Source organism: Pongo abelii, chromosome 18 (assembly GCF_028885655.2).
Source record: "Pongo abelii isolate AG06213 chromosome 18, NHGRI_mPonAbe1-v2.0_pri, whole genome shotgun sequence".
NCBI classification, from domain to species: domain Eukaryota; kingdom Metazoa; phylum Chordata; class Mammalia; order Primates; family Hominidae; genus Pongo; species Pongo abelii.
The window spans coordinates 31622120-31642057 of NC_072003.2; the positions used below are offsets into that span (position 1 = coordinate 31622120).

General features: G+C 54.7%; 1 protein-coding gene across 2 annotated transcripts in view; it reads right to left on the reverse strand.

Moving 5' to 3' along the window:
- ATP2A1 (ATPase sarcoplasmic/endoplasmic reticulum Ca2+ transporting 1) overlaps positions 1-16291 on the reverse strand; it is a 25927-nt gene extending 9636 nt beyond the window's left edge. Inside the window, exons 1-11 of one of the 2 annotated variants that reach the window (XM_002826273.5) lie at positions 16008-16291; positions 15673-15690; positions 15206-15288; positions 13781-13885; positions 12194-12332; positions 10141-10221; positions 7519-7604; positions 7071-7368; positions 5837-6003; positions 554-642; positions 190-292 (exon numbers count right to left, since the gene is read on the reverse strand). In XM_002826273.5, coding sequence (XP_002826319.1) covers positions 190-292; positions 554-642; positions 5837-6003; positions 7071-7368; positions 7519-7604; positions 10141-10221; positions 12194-12332; positions 13781-13885; positions 15206-15288; positions 15673-15690; positions 16008-16125 — 1287 coding nt within the window. In that variant the 5' untranslated portion in view covers positions 16126-16291. Of the gene's footprint in view, positions 1-189; positions 293-553; positions 643-5836; positions 6004-7070; positions 7369-7518; positions 7605-10140; positions 10222-12193; positions 12333-13780; positions 13886-14516; positions 14755-15205; positions 15289-15672; positions 15691-16007 lie in introns of those variants that run through there. The other variant, XM_054533743.1, reaches the window with a different exon arrangement.
- Between the last annotated feature and the right edge of the window lie 3647 nt (positions 16292-19938).

The window sequence follows — 19938 nt, forward strand, 5'->3', positions numbered from 1 at the left end:
AAGTCGGTGCCCCAGGCTCCTACCTGTCACACCCTCCTTCCACCTAGCGTAAGAAGGAAGCAAACCACTGCCTCCCTTGCACTCTGGCAGAGGGCTGGGTGTACTGGGTCCCCTTCCTCCAACCCTTTCCTCCTGGCCTTTGGAGGAGGCCGAGACTGTGAGCCAACTGGAAGGGGCAGGAGAGGTTACCTCGTTGAAGTCCAAGGAGGAGTCATTGCAGAGGGCACAGATGGTGGCCAGCTCCACCAGCCCGTCATACTGCCCTGGCCGGACTGGCTTATCATTCTTCAAGCTGGCAGCAGGGTCAGGGGAGGAAGGGACAGAGACAGTGGAGAAGAACAGGGAATGAGATGCAGAGAGGGCACAGGAAGAGCAGGCAGCAGAGGGTCAGGAAGGACAGTGGGGAGAGCCAACTTGGATATCAGGAGAGAGAACAAGGTCGGGGAGGAAGAGGAGAGTGAAAGGAAAGCAAAACCACATGGAGGGCCCCAGGGAGAAAGGGGGTGTGGGAAGGGGTGTGAGGAGCTGGGGAGAAGATGCCTGGGTGACTTACACCTCTCCCTCTGGAGCATAAGTGGAGCCGGTGATGGAGAACTCATTCAGGAGGCAGATGTCCCCATCCACCTTGTCAATGATAAACATCTGCAGGGGAGAAGGGCAGGCACACAGATGTCCACCTCTTCCCATCCCAAGGCGGGCAACTGCATCAAGGGAGGCCCGCACTGCCAACACCTACCTTCCCACCATTTCCCTCCTACTCACCCCTCCTTGTCCCCCCCCTCCCCCATATACCCTACCCACTTCCCACCAAGCTGTTGCAATCATTCTCTATCAACAGCCTTAAAACAATAGTTACTGAGGCTGGGCGAGGTGGCTCACACCTGTAATCCCAGCACTTTAGGAGGCTGAGGTGGGCGGATCACCTGTCAGGAGTTCAAGACCATCCTGGCCAACATGGTGAAACCCTGTCTCTACTAAAAATACAAAAATTAGTCAGGTGTGGTGGCGCGCGCCTGTAATCCCAGCTACTCCGGAGGCTGAGGCAGGAGAATTGCTTGAACCTGGGAGGCAGAGGTTGCAGTGAGCCGGGATCGTGCCATTACACTCCAGCCTGGGTGACAAGAGCCAAACTCTCAAAAAACAACAACAACAACAACAAAAAAACACAAATGAGTGACTGCAGGCTGTGCTGGAGCTTCTGTAGACCAGTTAATAAAATAAGATGGAACACAATAAGGTATGGTGGGGACTGTGGCAAACAGCCCACCTATTGGCACCTGGACCATCTATAGCTCCAGCTGCATGTGGCCAGATCTTCCAGTTTTGCAGGAAGAGCTAGAAATTCAGGTTATCTTCCTATGAAATCTCTTGACTTTTTCTTTTTCTTTTTTAAGATAGGTTCTTGTTCTGTTGCCCAGGCTGGAGTACAGTGGTGTGATCATAGCTCATTGCAGCCTCGACCTCCCGGGCTCAAGTGATCCTCCCACCTCAGCCTACCCAAGTAGTTGGGGCCACAGGCACATGCCACCATGCCTGTCTCTCTTGCTCTCTCTTTTTTTTTTTTTTTTTTTTTTTTTGGTAGAAATTGGGTCTCACTATGTTGCCCAGGCTGGTTTTGAACTCCTGGGCTCAAGTGATCTTCCTGCCTTGGCCTCCCAAAGTGCTGGGAGTACAGGCACCCACCATGATGCTGGGAGTACAGGCAACTACCATGCCCAGCCTCTTGACTTTCAAATATATGGGCAATTCTTTTTTTTTTTTGGAGATGCAGTTTCACTCTTGTTGCCCAGGCTGGTGCAATCTCGGCTAACTGCAACCTCCACCTCCCGGGTTCAAGTGATTCTCCTGCCTCAGCCTCCAGAGTAGCTGGGAGTACAGGCATGCGCCACCACACCCAGCTAATTTTGTATTTTTAGTAGAGACGGAATTTCGCCATGTTGGCCAAGTTGGTCCCGAACTCCTGACCTCAGGTGATCCACTCACCTTGGCCTCCCAAAGTGCTGGGATTACAGGCATGAGAATTAATTCATTTTTATGAAACATGACAGGAGCCATGTCACACGAGCCTGTGGTCTGGCTTTGTGGCCTGTGCGTTAGAGGGATGTGGAGAATGCAGTACCCAGGAGGAGTGGCCTACCCTGAATCCTGGGCAAACACAACAGAGACTAGGCTTTTCATTCCCGAGAAGAGAGATGGTTAAGATGGGTTCCAAGACAAAAAAGTTCTGTGGTCAGAAAAAAAAACTTGGGAACTTCTGGGGCAAAGCAGAATCCGTCTTCTTTACACAGTCAGCCTCCTCTAAGGCTTTCAAATACCAGCAGGCGTTGTGGGTCTCGCCCAGGAGCCAAGGTTACAGCCTTTCTCACCCTGATCTGACCACACAGCTCTTGATTCTCAGAACAGCAATTTCTAGTTCATGGGTGTAGTCTTCCACAAAACTCTGCAAAGGGCAGGGGTTCTTGGCCTGAGTCAGTGGAAGACCCCGCAAGGAGCCCAAGAACTGAGATAGCCAAGAAAAAAACGACAGCTTTTCTTGTTCTCAAGCTGACATTTGACATTTCCTTCCAGTTATGCATGTTGTCAACAGACCACATTAGTATTAGCAAAACCTGTGACTGTCACCAATTTAATCACAGATACTTTCCTCCTATCACATTACCACTGTTGCAGATCTCTCAAAATAGCATAATTTATGCTCACCACTGCTTCAACATTATGATAGTGCTTAGACCCACTGCGAGAACTCCCTAATTAATGCCTTAATAAAGAAGCATGTATGTTGCCAAATTACAAAGTTGTTTTTAAAATATTTTGATAGAACTGTATTTCACAATCATTGGTTTCCTCTGTAACCCTATGTATCTTTCCTATGTTTTTTTTTTTACTTTTTAATTTTTATTTTATTTTATTATTATTATTTTTTGAGACAAAGTCTCACTCTGTCACCCAGGCTGGAGTGCAGTGGTGCAATCTCACCGCAACCTCCACCTCCCAGGTTCAAGCGATTCTCCTGCCTCAGCCTCCCAAGTAGCTGGGATTACAGGTGCCCACCACCACGCCTGGCTAATTTTTTTTATTTTTAGTAGAGACTGGTTTTCACCATGTTGGCCAAGCTGACCTCAGGTAATCCGTCCGCCTTGGCCTGCCAAAATGCTAGGATTACAGGTGTGAGCCACCTCATCTGGCTACTTTTTTTTTTTTTTTGAGATGGAGTTTCGCTCTTGTTGCCCAGGCTGGAGTGCAATGGCACGATCTTGGCTCACCGCCTCCGCCTTCCAGGTTCAAGCGATTCTCCTGCCTCAGCCTCCCAAGTAGCTGGGACTACAGGCATGTGCCACCACGCCCAGCTAATTTTGTATTTTAGTAGAGACAGGGTTTCTCCATGTTGGTCAGGCTGGTCTCGAACTCCTGACCTCAGGTGATGCGCTCACCTCGGCCTTCCAAAGTGCTGGGATTACAGTCGTGAGCCACTGCGCCGGGTCTTTTATATATTTTTTCGAGATGGAGTTTTGCTTTTGTCGCCTAGGCTGGGGTGCAATGGCATGATCTCAGCTCACTGCAACCTCCACCTCCTGGGTTCAAGTGATTCTCCTGCCTCAGCCTCCTTAGTAGCTAGGACTACAGGCATCCGCCAACACGCCCAGCTAATTTTTGTATTTTTAGTAGAGACAGGGTTTCTACATGTTGGACAAGCTATTCTCGAAATCCTGACCTCAGGTGATCCACCCACCTTGGTCTCCCAAAGTGCTGGGATTACAGGCGTGAGCCACCGTGCCCAGCTTCCTATGTATTTTTAAAACAGAATCCTGGCCGGGCGCAGTGGCTCACTCCTGTAATCCCAGCACTTTGGGAGGCCGAAGTGGGCAGATCACTTGAGGTCAGGAGTTAAGAGACCAGCCTGGTCAACATGGCGAAACCCCATCTGTACTAAAAATACAAAAATTAGCTGGGCATGATGGTGCGTGCCTGTAGTCCCAGCTACTCAGGAGGCTGAGGAAGGAGAATCACTTGAACCTGGGAGGTGAAGGTTGTAGTGAGCTGAGATTGGGCCACTGCACTCCAGCCTGGGTAACAGAGTGAGACTCCATCTCAAAAAACAAAAAAACAGAATCCTGTTTTGTTTATTTATTTTTTAACTTTCTATTTTATTTTTTAAAAGACGGGGTCTCACTGTGTTGCCCAGGCTAGTCTAAAACTCCTGGGCTCAAGTGATCCTTCCACCTCAGCCTCCCAAAGTGCTAGGATTACAGGCGTGAGCCACCGTACCTGGCCCTATTTTATTTTATTTTTTTGTGCGTGAGACAGAGTCTCGCTCTGTCATGCAGGCTGGAGTGCAGTGGTGTGGTCACAGCTCATTGTAGCTTTGACTTCCTGGCTCAAGCAATCTCTGGGTTCAAGTGATTCTCCTGCCTCAGCCACCTGAGTAGCTGGGACTACAAGTGTGCACCACCACATCAGGCTAATTTTTTTTTTTTTTTTTTTTTTTTTTGGTAGAGATGGACTCTCACTATGTTGCTTAGGCTGGTCTCGAACTCCTGGGCTCAAGTGATCCTCCCACCTTGGCCTCCTGAAGAGATTACAGACATGAGCTACCACCCCTGGCTTATTTTATTTTATTTCATTTCATTTCATTTCATTTTATTATTTAAGACAGAGCCTTACTCCGTCGCCCACGCTGGAGTGCAATGGCGCGATCTCGGCTCACTGCAACCTCTGCCTCCCGGATTGAAGTGATTTTCCTGCCTCAGCCTCCCCAGTAGCTGGGATTACCGGCACGTACCACCATGCCCGGCTAATTTTTGTATTTTCAGTAGAGATGGGGTTTCACCATGTTGGCCAGGCTCATCTCGAACTCCTGACCTCGTGATCTGCCTACCTTGGCCTCCCAAAGTGTTGGGATTACAGGTGTGAGCCATTGCACCTGGCCTGTTTTATTTTATTAATATACATTTGAAATATTATCCTGAGAAGAGCTCAACTGCAAAGGGGTGTGAGGCACAGAAAAGATTAAGAGCCCTGCTTTAGGAAATGCTGTTCACCATCGGTGTTGGCAGTCTGGCCGGGCCCTGTCATGAGTGACCATTCTGGAGAGCCATCTACTTCACAGGCAGAAGCTCTGGGGCCACACAGACTTGGGTTTGAAGCTCAACTCTGTTATTTATTAACTGTGCATCTTGGGGGAAGTCATTTAATCTCTCAGAGCCTTTTTCCTCCTCTAAAAAAGGAAGTTAGGCTGGGTGCTGTGGCTCACACCTATAATCCCAGCACTTTGGGAAGCGAACGGGGGCACATCACTTGAGGCCAGGAGTTCAAGACCAGCCTGGCCAACATGGCGAACCCTGTCTCTATTAAAAATGCAAAAAAATTAGCCAGGCGTGGTGGCAGGCACCTGTAGTCCCAGCTACTAGGGAGGCTGAGGCAGATGAATCGCTTGAACCCGGGAGGCAGAGGTTGCAGTGAGCCAAGATCACACCACTGCACTCCAGCCTGGGCGACAGAGTGAGACTCTGTCTCAAAATAATAATAATAATAATTTTTTTAATTAAAAAAATGAAGATAATGAGACCATCCTCTGAATGGGCTATTGTGAGGGATGAGAGACGATGTGTGGCAGTGCCTGGTGCCTGGATGGTGGTCAGAGTGAGCTGTCTGGGGCACAAGGGTCCTCTCTGATCCCGTTCATGGCAGACAGGGTGGTGTTCTACTGCCCTTTGAGCATTTTGCAGGCCCAGATGAGAAGCCAGCAGTGATGAAGGGAGACCTCTAGCTTTGGAGGGCCCATTTAACCCCCACAGGCAGCCTTCTGACTGAGCGCGCTGCCCACACTGCTCCTGACCTTGCAGACAGACATCTGGTTGGTGGTGAGGGTGCCTGTCTTGTCGGAACAGATGACAGAGGTGCAGCCCAGGGTCTCTACGGAGGGCAAGCTCCTTACAATGGCGTTCTTCTTTGCCATCCGACGGGTACCCAGGGCCAGGCAGGTGGTGATGACTGCAGGAAGACCTGTGGGGAGGGAGGGAGGGCATGAGGGAACCTGCAAGGGGATGGAGGGTGTGGTCTGTAGTCTGCTAAATAGTAGCCCCCAGCTGGGCACGTTGGTGCACACCTGTAATCCTAGCACTTTGGGAGGCTGAGGTGGGAGGATCACTTGAGGCCAGGAGTTTGAGACCAGCCTGGAAAACACAGTGAGACTCCTCTGAAAATATTTAAAAATTAGCTGGGCATGGTGGTGATTGCCTGTGGTACCAGTTAGCTGGGAGGCTGGGACAAGAGGATTGTTTGAATCCAGGAGTTCGAGATTACAGTGAGTTATGATTGTGCTACCACACTCCAGCCTGGGCAACAAGAGTGAGACCCTGTCTCTATTAAACAAACAAACAATAATGGTCCGTAAAGATACCAGATCCTAATCCCTGGAGCCTGTAAATGTTACCTTACTTGGAAAAGGGGTCTTTGGGCCAGGCGTGGTGGCTCACGCCTGTTAACCCCAGCACTTTGGAAGGCTGAGGCGGGTGGATTGCTTGAGCCCAGGAGTTCGAGACCAGCCTGGCCAACATGGTGAAACCCCATCTCTACTGAAAACACAAAAATTAGCCAGGCATGGTGGCGTGCACCTGTAATCCCAGCTACTTGGGAGGCAGAGGCAGGAGAATCACTTGAACCCAGGAGGCAGAGGCTGCACTGAGCAAGGCCGGGTGCGGTGGCTCACACCTGTAATCCCAGCACTTTGGGAGGCCGAGGCGGGCAGATCACGAGGTCAAGAGATCGAGACCATCCTGGCTAACACGGTGAAAACCCGTATCTACTAAAAATACAAAAAAATCAGCCAGGCGTGGCGGCGTGCACCTGTAGTCCCAGCTGCTAGGGAGGCTGAGGCAGAAGAATGGTGTGAACCCACGAGGCGGAGCTTGCAGTGAGCCGAGATCACGCCACTGCACTCCAGCCTGGGTGACAGAGCAAGACTACATCTCAAAAAACAAAAAAGAAAAAAAAAAAGAAAGAAAAGAAAAGAAAAGGGGTCTTTGCAGATGGGATTAGCAAATGGGAGGAGAAAAGAAAAGCTTTCATACCTTCGGGGATGGCAGCCACAGCCAAGGCCACGGCAATCTTAAAGTAGTAGATGGCCCCACGGAACCAGGAGCCCCCATGGACGGGGTCGTTGAAGTGGCCAATGTTGATAAGCCAGACAGCCACACAGATGAGGGAGATGACCTTGGAGAGCTGCTCCCCAAACTCATCCAGCTTCTGCTGCAAGGGGGTCTTGTCCTGTTCTGTGGCAGCCATTTGGTCTCGGATCTTCCCAATCTCGGTGCCCACACCGGTGGTGGCCACGATGCCCAAGGCCTTGCCGGCTGCAATGTTGGTGCCCTGGGAAGGGAAAGAGGAGGCAGGGAATCAGGCAAGAGGTGACCCTCATGCCGCATCTCCCCACGCCATCTCTTCTCACACGCCATGTTTCTCTCCAACCCGGGCACCTGGCTTGACTGAGTGTGTGACAGCTGGTCCCGGATTGCTCACCGAGAAAAGCATGTTCTTCTTGTCCTGGTTGACAGCTCGGGGGTCAGGAACGGGCTCTGTGTGTTTGATGACAGATACAGACTCGCCTGTGGAGAAGGGGCCAAGGGGTTTTCGGATGACATCATGTCCTTCTCCCAGGCTTCCCGCGCCTAACTCTCTCCCTGCTCAGCAGGACAGCTCCTGGTAAGGACCAAGTAGCCATCCTGGGGGATGTCTGGACTCTGGAAGAAGCCACTGAAGGCAGCTGGAAATCCATTGCTCCTTTTTTTTTTTTTTTTTTTGAGACAGAGTTGTGGTCTTGTCACCCAGGCTAGAGTGCAGTGTCAAGATCTCAGCTCACTGCAATCTCCCGGGTTCAGGCAATACTCCTGCCTCAGCCTCCCAAGTAGCTGGGATTACAGGCACATGCTGTCACACCTGGCTAATTTTTTTTTTTTTTTTTTTTTGTATTTTTAGTAGAGACGGGGTCTTACCACGTTGGCCAGGCTGGTCTCAAACTCCTGACCTCAAGTGATCCGCCCACCTCAGCCTCCCAAAGTGCTGGGATTACAGGCCACCGTGCCCGGCCAGAAGTCCACTGCTCTTAAAAAGACCTTAACCCAAGCCCCAGCTTGACCACTAACAAGCTGTGTTTGATCACCTAACTTCCATGTGCCCCTCTGTAAAATGGAGACAAGGACATGTACACTGCAAAACAATGTCTTGGGTGAAAATCAAATAAGTGGACATATTTGGAGCCACACTTTTAACTGTCAAGCATGTTTCTGGGAGGAAGGGGGACCTACACTTAACGACCATGCCTCCCTCACCCTAAGAGCAGGGGCTCAGCAGCAAGCCTGGGCCAGCCTAGCCCTTGCCCCCTGGGACCATGGGGAATGTTTTCTGCCTCTTCTTCGCTTCTCCCTGCCAGTGCAGAAACAGAAGCAGCTATGGTGGTTTTATAGAGACAGGGTCTTGCTCTGTTGCCCAGGCTGGAATGCAGTGGTGTGATCATAGCTCACTGCAGCCTCAAACTCTTGGGTTCAAGTGATCCTCCCACCTCAGCCTCCCAAACAACTGGGACTACAGGTGTGCAGTACAATGCCCAGCTAATTTTTAAAAAAATTTTATAGAGATGGGGTCTTGCTCTGTTGTCCATGCTGGACTGCTGTGGTAATCATAGCTCACTGTAGCCTCAAGCTTCTGGGCTCAGGCAATCCTCCCACCTCAGCCTCCCAAGTAGCTGGGACTACAGGTGTATACCACCACACCCAGCTAATTAAAAAAAAAATTTTTTTTATAGAGATGGGGTCTCGCTGTGTTGCCGAGGCTGGTCTGAAACTCCTGACCTCAAGTAATTCTCCTGCCTCAGCCTCCCAAAGCACTGGGATTACAGGTATAAGCCACCACGCCCAGCCTAGCAGCCATGGTTTTCAGTGTATCTGAACCCCCTATCTTGTCCTAGAATCTCATGGCTCCTCCCTGGAGGATTTTTGAGGAGGCTGAAGGAGACAGGACAGTTCTCGAGGTGTCTGTGGCCCTATGTCCATGTGGAAGGGGTGAGCTGGAGGCTATCTAGAGAGTGGGCAACAACATCCAGCCTTCTCCCACTACCCGTCCTGTTTCAGGCTTGGGACAGAATGGAAACGTCAAGCAGGTCGGGTGCAGTGGGTGGCTCACACCTGTAATCCCAGCACTTTGGGAGGCTGAGGTGGGTGGATCACGAGGTCAAGAGTTCAAGACCAGCCTGGCCAAGATGGTAAAACCCTGTCTCTACTAAAAATACAAAAATTAGCCAGGTGTGATGGCAGACACCTGTAATCTCAGCTACTCTGGAGGCTGAGGCAGGGAATTGCTTGAAGCCAGAGGCAGAGGTTGCAGTGAGCTGAAATCGCGCCACTGCATTCCAGCCTGGGTGACAGAGCAAGACTCCGTCTCAAAAAAAGAAGAAAACGTCAAACAGTGCTGCCACTGCCACAGCCACTACTAGCGAGCCAGGGGGAGGCCTCAGTGCTGGGTTTTGTTTTGTTTTGTCTTTTTTTTTTTTTTTAGATGGGGTCTTGCTCTTGTTGCCCATGCTGGAGTGCAGTGACATGATCTTGGCTCACTGCAGCCTCAGCCTCCTGGGTTCATGCAATTCTACTGTATCAGCCTCCTGAGTAGCTGGGACTACAGGTGCCTGCCACCACGCCTGGCTAATTTTTGTGTTTTTTGTATTTTTTGGTAGAGATGGGGTTTCACCATGTTGGCCAGGCTGGTCTCTAACTCCTGACCTCAGGTGATCCACCCACCTCGGCCTCCTAAAGTGCTGGAATTACAGGCATGAGCCACCTCGTCCAGCCTTTTGTTTTTATTTTGATAGAGACAGGGTGGCCCAGGATGGAGTGCAGTGGTGTGATCACAGCTCACTGCAGCCTTGACCTCCAGTACCCAGGCGATCCTCCTGCCTCAGCATCCTGAGTAGTCAGGACTACAGGCACTCAACAACATGCTCAGCTAGTTTTTAAATATTTTTTGTAGAGACAGGGTCTCTCTGTGTTGATCAGACAGTGAGGGTTCTCTGTCTTTCCACTCACCTCCCCCTTGTTGCCTCTTCCTCCCCACATCCCACCCCCATGCATCTTCCCACCCAGGCCAGCAGACCTGTCAGGATGGACTGGTCAACCCGCAGCGTGGTGGATTTGATGGCGAGGATTCGGATGTCTGCAGGGACTTTGTCCCCCACTGTGGAGAGAGTAGGGAAGAGGGAGGTCACTTGGGAATGGAATTTTCTTCCTTCCTAAGAAAAACCTAATCTGTGTCTGACTCGTTCTCCTCATCCATCCTTCAGGTCTTAGGGAGGCTCCCAGGGCTTGCATCAGGCCCTCGGCATGAGCTCCTGAAGCTGGCAACCCCTCATCGTGACACCCATCCCTTCTGCCCCCATGTCCATGGCGAGATGGAGTCTCGCTCTGTTGCTCAGGCTGGTCTTGAACTCCCACATCTCTTCCCACTGGCTGTGAGCCCTGAGAAGGGATGGGCAGGTGTACTGCTCAGCACATAGTACGTGCTCAATAAATGCCCACTGAATGACTGGAGGGGAAATTAGGGACAGTCCAGCTGTAGGACAAGAAGCTATAATTCAGATTGGGAGACAGGAGTGAGAAAGGCAAGGAGGAAAGGCAAGGAAAGAACTCAGGGAAAACAGGGTGCATTAGAGAGAAGGGGTGTCGGGGTAAGAGAATGAAGTGGACAGCCAGGGAAGGCAAGGAGAAATGGGAAAATATGGAAACTGAGAAAATCGAAGGCAACCAAGAGGAACAGTGGAGGGCAAGGCAGTAGAGGAGTGAGCGGAAGGTATGAGTGGGCAGGACTCAAGGCAGCGGGGGGTGCAGGGTGGTCATGGGGAGGACCACATATCAGGAACCTGACAGCCCGGTCTGAGCATCTCAGGGAGGCCGGGAGGCGGGGAGCCAGGGACATGGACAAGACAGGACGGGATGGGACAGGAGAGAAGCGGAGGTTGGGCAGGAAACAGGTATGGAAGAGTGGGGCAGGCAGCACAGGCTGGAGAGTGAATGGGTGGAGGTGAGGCCAGGGGGAGACACAGGTGGGCTGGCAGACCATGGAAACCACCTTGTGGGGTGGCTGGAGAGGTGGATGCCCAGCCAGACTCAGAGACCTTAGGAGGAGGCTAAGACCCTCCCAGGGCCGCTGCCTAATTCCGCACTGGTCCCACGGATGGTACTGGGGACAGGGTCCAATCGCTTTCCTTTCCCTCTGTTTCTAAGGCCCTCTCCTGTGCCAGAGGAAATGGACCGAGGAGGGAGGAGGGAGGTCGGGATGGAGTCGGGCGGGACACCCTGTCACCCAAGCCCGCGTGATATTTATAGACATTCATGGCACTGACTCCATGCTGTCACGGCAGCAAGGCTGCCCTGTGATGGGGCGCCGGGGTCTTCAGCCTGCCCTCACTCCCTCTCCCCAGGCTCCCTGGGGTGGTGACTCGGGTGTCTGCTACAGGGAAGGAGGCCTCAGAAGAGCCATTCCCCCTGGCAGGGGCCTGGAGCTTCGGGAAGGCCTGCTCAGGGCAAATATAAAAACCGCTGAAGGGGGCAGAATCCCAGTAATCTTAGCCACCCGGCCCCCACCCCTCCCTGGCCAGGCATTAAGTGTCCCTTGCCACGGGCGGGGCCCTCCTTGAGCTCCCTCCTCCCCAGTCCCGTGCTCCGTGCCGGGCCTGAGTTTCCCTTACATGGTCGGGGGCTCGAGCCTTCAGCCTCCCTCCTCCCTTCTGCCCTCGCTCCTTCCCCTTTGAGAGGCCTCAAGGGCACAGAGAGGTCAAGACTGAAAGCTGACCAAGCTTGGGGTGGGTGGAAGGAGGGGGAAGCCAGGCCCCGGGAGGGGGTGGAGACGGGGCCATTGGCAGGGACCGGGTTCCACCTGTTGCCTGCGAGTGTGAGTGCAGGGTGAGAGGATGGGGAGCAGGGGGTCTGCCTGCAGCCTCAGGGACAGGACTGGCTGTTCCTGCTGAGACTCCGCTGGGGAGGGGGGGATGTGGCCAGAGTGGCCTGGGATGACCTTCTGAGGAGTCGGAAGGAGAAGCAGACTCCGTCATCCTCCTGGACACCCGGATCCGAGCCTGACCAGCCCCCGGCATCTCCTAGGCCTCGGCCCCAAGGCCTCCCATCCTGGACCAGCCGTCCCTGTCACTCACCAGCCACCTCCACGATGTCCCCGGGGACGATGTCCCGAGCCTTGATCCTTTGCACTGACTTGCGGTCAGCCCGGTAGACCTTCCCCATCTCTGGCTCATACTCCTTCAGGGCCTCGATGGCGTTCTCTGCGTTCCGCTCCTGAGGAGACAGGGTGGAGGAGGCAGGGTTATACACAGGAGGCAGAGTTATGGAGTTGTGGCTCCTGGCACAGGGGAGGCAACAAAACCCCACACAGGCAGGGGTGTATATATGTTGAGGAAACTGCCACCTACAGCTGAAAACAGGTGAGAGGGTTTTGGGGAGAGAACAAAGAAGAATCAAAGAAAATCAGGCCAGGCATGGTGAGTCACGCCTGTAATCCCAGCACTCTGGGAGGCCGAGGCAGGCGGATCACTTGAAGTCAGGAGTTCGAGACCAGCCTGGACAACACGGTGAAACCCCGTCCATCTCTACGAAAAGTACAAAAACAAAACACAAAACAAAAAAACAAACAAAAAAAGCCAGGCGTAGTGGCACGCGCCCGTAATCCCAGCTACTTGGGAGGCTGAGGCATGAGAATCACCAGAACCTGGGAGGCAGAGATTGCAGTGAGATGAGATTACGCCACTGCACTCCAGCCTGGGCAACAGAATGAGACCCTGTCTCAAAAAGAAAAATCTAAATAAAAAATCAAAGAAAATCAGAGGCTGCCCTGCAGATGCTGTCCTGGACCTGCCAGCACCACAGACACAGGTAGCTCTGCTGTGCCTCTAACATTGGGGCAAAGAGAAAGTGCTATTTCTCTTTTTTTTTTTGTTGAGACCGGGTCTCACTCTGTTGCCCATGCTGGAGTGCAATGGCGCAATCTTGGCTCACTGCAACCTCCGCCTCCCCATTCAAGTGATTCTCCTGCCTCAGCCTCCTGAGTAGCTGGGATTACAGGCACCTGCCACCATGCCCAGCTAATTTTTTTGTATTTTTAGTAGAGATGGGGTTTTACCATGTTGGCCAGGCTACTCTTGAACTCCTGACCTCAACTGATCCACCCGCCTTGGCCTCCCAAAGTACGAAAGTAGCTATTTCTATCCTCAGTGTTCAGAAACCAGTGAGCACCAAAAAATGGCTTATAGCCTGACATTTCTTAAAACCAAAGCAAGGTAGCATTTGGGTTTTCACTTTGGAAACGACCTAAAAACAAAACAAAACAAAACAAAAAAACCAGGAAGCAGAGGACAGGACATATAGGGGGTGGTCAGGTCAGAGGAAGAGGGAAATCAAGCTAGCGTCTATTGAATTCCTACTGTGTGCCAGGCACATGATGCATCATCTTAGTCGATTTCACACTGGATTGCTAGCCCCATTTTATGGATGAAGAAACTGAGGCTCAGAGGGATGAAGGAACTTACTCAGGGTCACATAGCAAGGAAGTGACAGTGGGTCACAGTCTCCCACCTCTTCCCCACACTCCATCCCATTCCAGACCAGGGGATAGGACCAGAGGAAGAGGCAAGTATGGGGGAGGTGACGGAGGAGGAGGAGACTGGAGGGAGGGTTGGCCTCTCCTTCAGTGTTGGGACATGAAGGGGTAAGGAAGGGTCAAAGCTAACCTGCCAAACCCCCACGATGGCATTGGCAATGAGGATCAAGAGGATGACAAAGGGTTCAACAAAGGCAGTGATGGTCTCTTCACCTTCCTCAAACCAGGCCAGCACCTGGGGAGCAGGGGAAAGGAGAATGACAGGTAATGAGGCCCCAGAAGGGATGGAGAAAGGAAGGGGACCACTGCAGAGGGGCGAACTGTGCAGGAGCCAGCAGGAGGGCCGGGCACCGTGGGGGCGCTGTGGCCCCACATCCGTCTGAGGGTCTGTCCACCCACTGCAGGCACTGCCACCGCCTTACTCAGCGGGATGGGCACGCACAGACTTGCACCACTTGGGGGATTAGCTGGGAATGCTTTCAGGTTTCCCTGACCAAGCTGCTGGCTTAGAAGCGAAGCTCAGGCCAACTCCCCGCACAGCCACATCCATCCCACGGGAGCCAAAACCCGAGAGGAAAAACCCTGTGGTCTTCGCAGGCGGTCTGGCCCCCGCATCCCTCCCCCTCGGCCAAGGCAGGGAAGCTCCGGTTTCACGAGGGAGCCGGAGCGGGGATAGGGTTACCGGGCCTCCTGCGCGCGCCCCGCCCCAGCTGTTGCCACCGCCAGGCAGCAGGCAAATGTCAAGGAGCAAATCTGAGAAGGGAGAGGAGAGGCCCTGCCAGCTTGTGCTTAACGCGACGGGGCCTGCATTCGGAGACCAAGGCACAGGGAGGCTTTCGTTGCCTCCAGAGTCCCCAGCAAGACACATGCTGCGGAAGAACCCGCGACATGCAGATGGACTTCGGGATGGGAGGTAGCCCCCAGGGCGGGAGAGGAGGCAGAGCCCTGGAGATGCCCTGCGGGGGTGGGGGTGCCTAGGGAGCGCGGGGAAGGGCTAAGGCCAGGCTGGGCGGGTGAGGCGAGGGATGCCAGTGCCCTCCCTGACCAGACGCCGGGCTCCTTGGAGTCATCCTCACACCGCCGCGCTTTCCCGCCACTAGGAGCGAGTCCTCCCCTCGACCAATCAGCGTCAGGCGGCTGGGGAGGGCGGGGCAGGGGCGCCGACGGGCGCGGGGATTGGTGGAGCGGCCGCACGCCCGGGGCATGCCGGGAGTGGCACTGGCCCCCGAGCTGCAGCCGGCATCGCGGCGGGACCCGGAGCCCGGAGTTCGGGCGGGTAACCCGAGCGCTCCAAGCTCTTGAAGCCGCGAGGGTGGCTTAGCTTCGGTGTTTTGGCTGAGAACACCCTTAAAGCTTAAAATAAAACCTGCCTGTGGGGTGCGGGGGAGGAGAGAGGAGGACGCGAATCACACCCGCTGCTGCCCCCCAGCTCGCCCCGTCTGTACAATGGGATGCTCGGGACTCGGACGGGAGGATCCAGTGACTGCGAGCCCCGTATTCGCCCGATCCCAGCCTCACACCCCCAGCCAGCCCCCAGAGACCCTCCCACACTTACGAAGGAAATGCATGCGGCCAGGAGGAGGATCCTCACCAGGAGGTCTTCAAACTGCTCTATCACCAGCTCCCACAGGGTCTTCCCTGGGGGAGGAGGCAAGGGGAGGGCCCCGGGTTAAGGTCTAGTGGGTGAAGGTCTGGGATGGAGCGCCCTGGACTCCGGCCTGCAGTGGGGAGGTTCTAGGGTGGTGGGCAGACAGCTTGGTGCCCAGAGAAGGGCTAAGAAGCTCGCCTGGAGTCCAGAAACAGACTCGGCAAAGTGGGGGGCAGTTCAAGGGTTGGCTGCTTCAAGGAGAAAGCGCCTGGGAGGCTTCTGCCCCGGACAGGACTCTAACCTTTAGGGAGGGAGATTTGCCTTTTGGGAAGGGGTATTTGCTCAAGGAATCTAAAGAGGCAGGGAGGAGGGAGTGGGACAGGGCGGGGTGGGGGGTGGTCATTTATGAGAGTTCAGGGATTTCAGTAACTTACCTTCCTCAGCAGGGAGCTCTACCCAGGAAAAAGAAGAAAAGGACAGATTCATTTGGGGTTCAGCCTCATGCCCCCCACACCCCCCAAGACTTTGTGGCTAAGGTAAGAGAATCAGGCCACCTTGAGGTTCATCAAGGTCATCCCATTAAAACCTCCCAAAACTCTGGATCTCGGGACTCTGTTTTCTCAGTATCTTCTTCCCCCTGCGAGCATTGGACAACGGCCCAGCTCTTCCTTAAGAAACCCTGAAGGGAGAAACGCGTGCATGCGTGTGCGTGTGTTTTGGGGGTGCAGGAGGGCATTAATTACCAGCCTCTCTTCCAAGGGACACTTACCATTGGGGCCGTATTTCTCCAGATTCCGCTTAACTTGGTCCGGGGTGAGGCCCGTGGTCTCACTCACCCCAAAATAGGCCAAACATTCCTCCGTGGTTTTAGCATGAGCGGCCTCCATTGCGCTCCCTTCCTGGGGGCCGGGGCCGGTGTGTTCCTTCCAGGGGGCTCCCACTCGTGGGGGGTCTTCCTCAGTGTGTCCAACTGCCTGTCTGCCTGGGTTTCTTCTTTTTACTCTCCTGCCCCCTCCAGGTTTTGCTTCCCTCCACAAAGCTCTGACCCCCGTCCCACTTGAGCAGCCGGCCACCCCCCGGCCCCCAGCTGGTCCTTATGAGGGAGCAGGGGGAGGCCGGGCTCCCCCCTCCTCCAGATCAGGGATTGGCTGGCTGAGACTCCAGCAGGAGGGGTCAGAAAAGAGAGATATTTCTGCTGACAGAGGAGGAACAGTGGGGCTGCAGCCTGAGATGTCACTCATGAGGGACGCAAAGGTAGCCCCAGCCCCAGGGAAGTGGGGTAGGGAGAGACTTCACTTTCTGTCATCTGCTACTGACCCCGCCCCCCCATTGCCTCGACTTCCCCAGCTGCATTGAATTTCCCATTCCAAACTCATCCCCCATTCTTCCCTGAGCCCTCTTCCATCCCTGGCCTCACCTGTCCCTTTCCTCACACCCCTCTTCCTGCCTCATCTGCCCGGAGCCTGTTTCCATTGCCGCAGTCTCCTTCCTCCTCACCCAGTTTGCTGAAACAGTGGCAAAGATACCCCAAGCCTTTGGGGGACTGATGAAGGGAGAACATCTTTTGGGGGCTAGAGGAAGTGGCTCCTAGAGGGACAAGGGGAAGTGAGGGGAGAGAGTCAAGGGGACAGGGCCGAAGATGGTAACCCTACCCTAGGGAGGGGTTGCCACAGCCATCAACAAGGGATTTAGTGTCCAGGCCCTGGTGAGCAAAGCCAGCACTGCCTGTCTCTCCCCAAAACTGCCCCCCCCTTCCCCATCACTCTAACTCAGCCTCTGGGAACAGAGCCCTCAGGGCCCCCCCATCCTGGATAGGGAATCCCCACCCCCCCAAGAAAATGGGACACCAAGGCAGCCAAGTAACCCAAGAGGCTACAGAATGTGCTGATGGCAGAGGGGAGGGGTAACTGTCTCAGGATGGGGGCAGGGGTCACCCCAAGTCGTGCACTGAGGATCACCTCATCCCACACTGTGCTCTAACCAACGGGGTTTCTGTGGCCAGCCCCAGAGGCCTGTGGTCTGTGCTGCACTCTGCCCTGCTGCATCTGTCCACGAGGGAAACAGGATCAGGCCCGTGCTGTGTGCGCGCAGGAGCTAGGCAGGCCCCACAGAAAGGTGTCGGGGCCTGGGGAAGCTGGACCAAGCAGGGGCTCCAGACCAAAGGAATGGGGAAGGGTGGACTTCTGGGGACAGGTCTGGGGGAAATAAGGACAGATGTCTAGACTAGGGGGAAAGGGAGCAGAGACACAGAGCCACCAGGGTCAGAGGGAAGTCCGAGGAGCAGTGGGGAAGAGGGACAGCAGGGAGCCAGGTGGGCGGGGACCCCGGTGCTGGGTGCAAAGCCACAAGTTGTTGCTGAATGCTGGCCTTGGTGTCAGCTTCCTCAGAGAAGCAGCTGCTCTGAGCTGCCCCTCCCCACCCCTGCTCCAGGATGGGGGCATCTCTTGGTTACCACCAGGGCAGCTGCTGGAGGAGCCGAGGGAGGGTACCAGGGGTGCAGGAGGGGGAGGACAGGCAGGCAGAGAGGCTGGATGAGTCAGGGTGAAAGGTCAATGAGGGGAAGGGGCCTGGTGTCCTGGGCTCAAGTCCGTCCTCCGTCTAGGCCTGTTTCCTGAAATGAGCAGAGGCGTGTGGACTTCCTAAGTGTGGCTTCTTAAGGCTGCTTTCCATTGTGGGGCTCAAACTCCGAAGCAGAGGACAGAATAGGAGACAGCAGAGCAAAGAAAAGGGAGGCCCCCACTTTTGGGGAGGGGGATGGCAGCAGGGGTGGATGGAACTTGAGGGTTCAGCCTCCCAGATGCATCCCTTCTGCCTGGACTTGGGTGAGGCGCGGCCTCTTGGGTGAGTTGAGGACAAGGTGCTCCTTCCTGCCTCCTTTTCACAGTTCCAACAAACCCCTCCCCTGAAGCAGAGTCCTGCTGTGACCTGAGGGGAGTGGGGGACAGTGGGCTGAATTGGGGGTGCAGGAGAGCATTAATTAGCAGCCTCTCTTCCAAGAGACACAGCCCCCGGCACCTCCACGCGGCCCAGCACCCACCGTCTCCGCTGGACTCAGGCTCACACCCGCCAAGGCTTTTGGCACTGGCCGGCGTCTCCCCACCGGCACCTGGAGGAGTGACAGGGGCTACTGTCTTACAGCAGTAGGAATGCCCAAACATGGAGAGGGGCAGATGGAGAGATGGGCAGCTTCGAGGGAGTCGAGAGCCTGAGACAGAGGGCAGGGGGCAGGCTTGGCAGCACATTCCTGCCAACAGGCCTTTAAGGTTATTCATTTCTACCTCCCCCGTCTTCCCAGAGGGGGAAACAAGCCAGGGAGGGAAAGCCACCCGCCAGGAGCTGCAGAAGGGCCGCTCTCAGGGAGGCTGTGGGTGTGAACTGCCATGGAGGGAGGCTGAGCCAGAGGCGCCCTCGGGGATCCCTTCCCACAGGGGTCTCCACGCCCAGGGATGGAATGTGATCCTCCAGTCACACCTGAGGGCTGGAGCTAAAAGCATGGGACACGGAGACACCCTGGCCAGTCCCTGATGAGTGCAGAACTTCGGTTTAACCATCTGTAAAGAAAGGCTTAGAGGGAAAGTCTCTCAGGCCCCAACAGCCAAGACATGCCGGTCTGAGGAGTGGGTGGGTGTCCTCGTCCCCCTCCTCTGCCATCTTTGGAAGGCAGGTCCCTGAAGGCTGGCAGGGCTGGAGGAGGGGGAGCCTCAGAGCACCAGTTGCTGCTGGAAGATTAGGAGGGGATCAGGCCCTGCTTACCCCGGGGCGCCACAGCCTTCACTGGCCATCTCACTAACAACACAGCACCCGGCTCTCCAAAGCTTCCCCCCCTTTCAAGGCCGGTCCTATCCCCAGTCTCCTGAGGCCAAGGTTTGGGGAGCCCCAGGAATTAGAGCAAGCAGGAGAGCCAGCAGGCTTCCCTCGGCTAGCCCCCCACCTGGGTGGCCTGGAAGCCCAGCTGTCTCCTGTCCATCTCCCGACAGGACACAAGGCCCAGAATAGCAAGGTCATGAGCGTGGGTAGGGCCTCCTGGAGGTGGGGGCTGAGGCTGAGGGGCATGAGGGTGTGGGCTCCTTGCTGCCTGGGTGGGGAGCGAGGCAAGATGCTGAAAGGTGGAGCTGGACAGTGGGGAAGGGAGAGGGCCGAGCTCGGCGGGTGGGATTCTTCAGCCCCAGGCCCCTCCTTGTTGGCACCCACTGCCCCCAGAGCTGGGAAGCCCAGGGGTGCCCTCTGTTGGAGGGCACAGCCGCAGATCAGGAAGACTGATTCCAAGAGCAGAGTCTGTGTTTAACCGGGTGGAGGGGTGTGCCACAATGGGGGTGGTGTTATAAACTCAAATGCCCACAGGGCCAGGCCCTCCCAGGGAGCAAAGTGAGCTGGTGGGGATGGGGCAGATGTGGAGGTGGACCCGCACCACTGGATCTTCTGATTTTTAAGAGAAGCCAGTGATTTTTTTTTTTTTTTTTAGACAGAGTTTTGCTCTGTTGCCCAGGCTGGAGTGCAATGGTGCGATCTTGGCTCACAGCAACCTCCACCTTCTGGGCTCAAGCAATTCTCCTACCTCAGCCTCCTGAGTAGCTGGTATTACAGGCGTGCACCACCACGCCCAGCTGATTTTTTGTATTTTTAGTAGAGACGGGGTTTCTCCACGTTGGTCAGGCTAGTCTCGAACTCCTGACCTCAGGTGATCCACCCACATCGGCCTC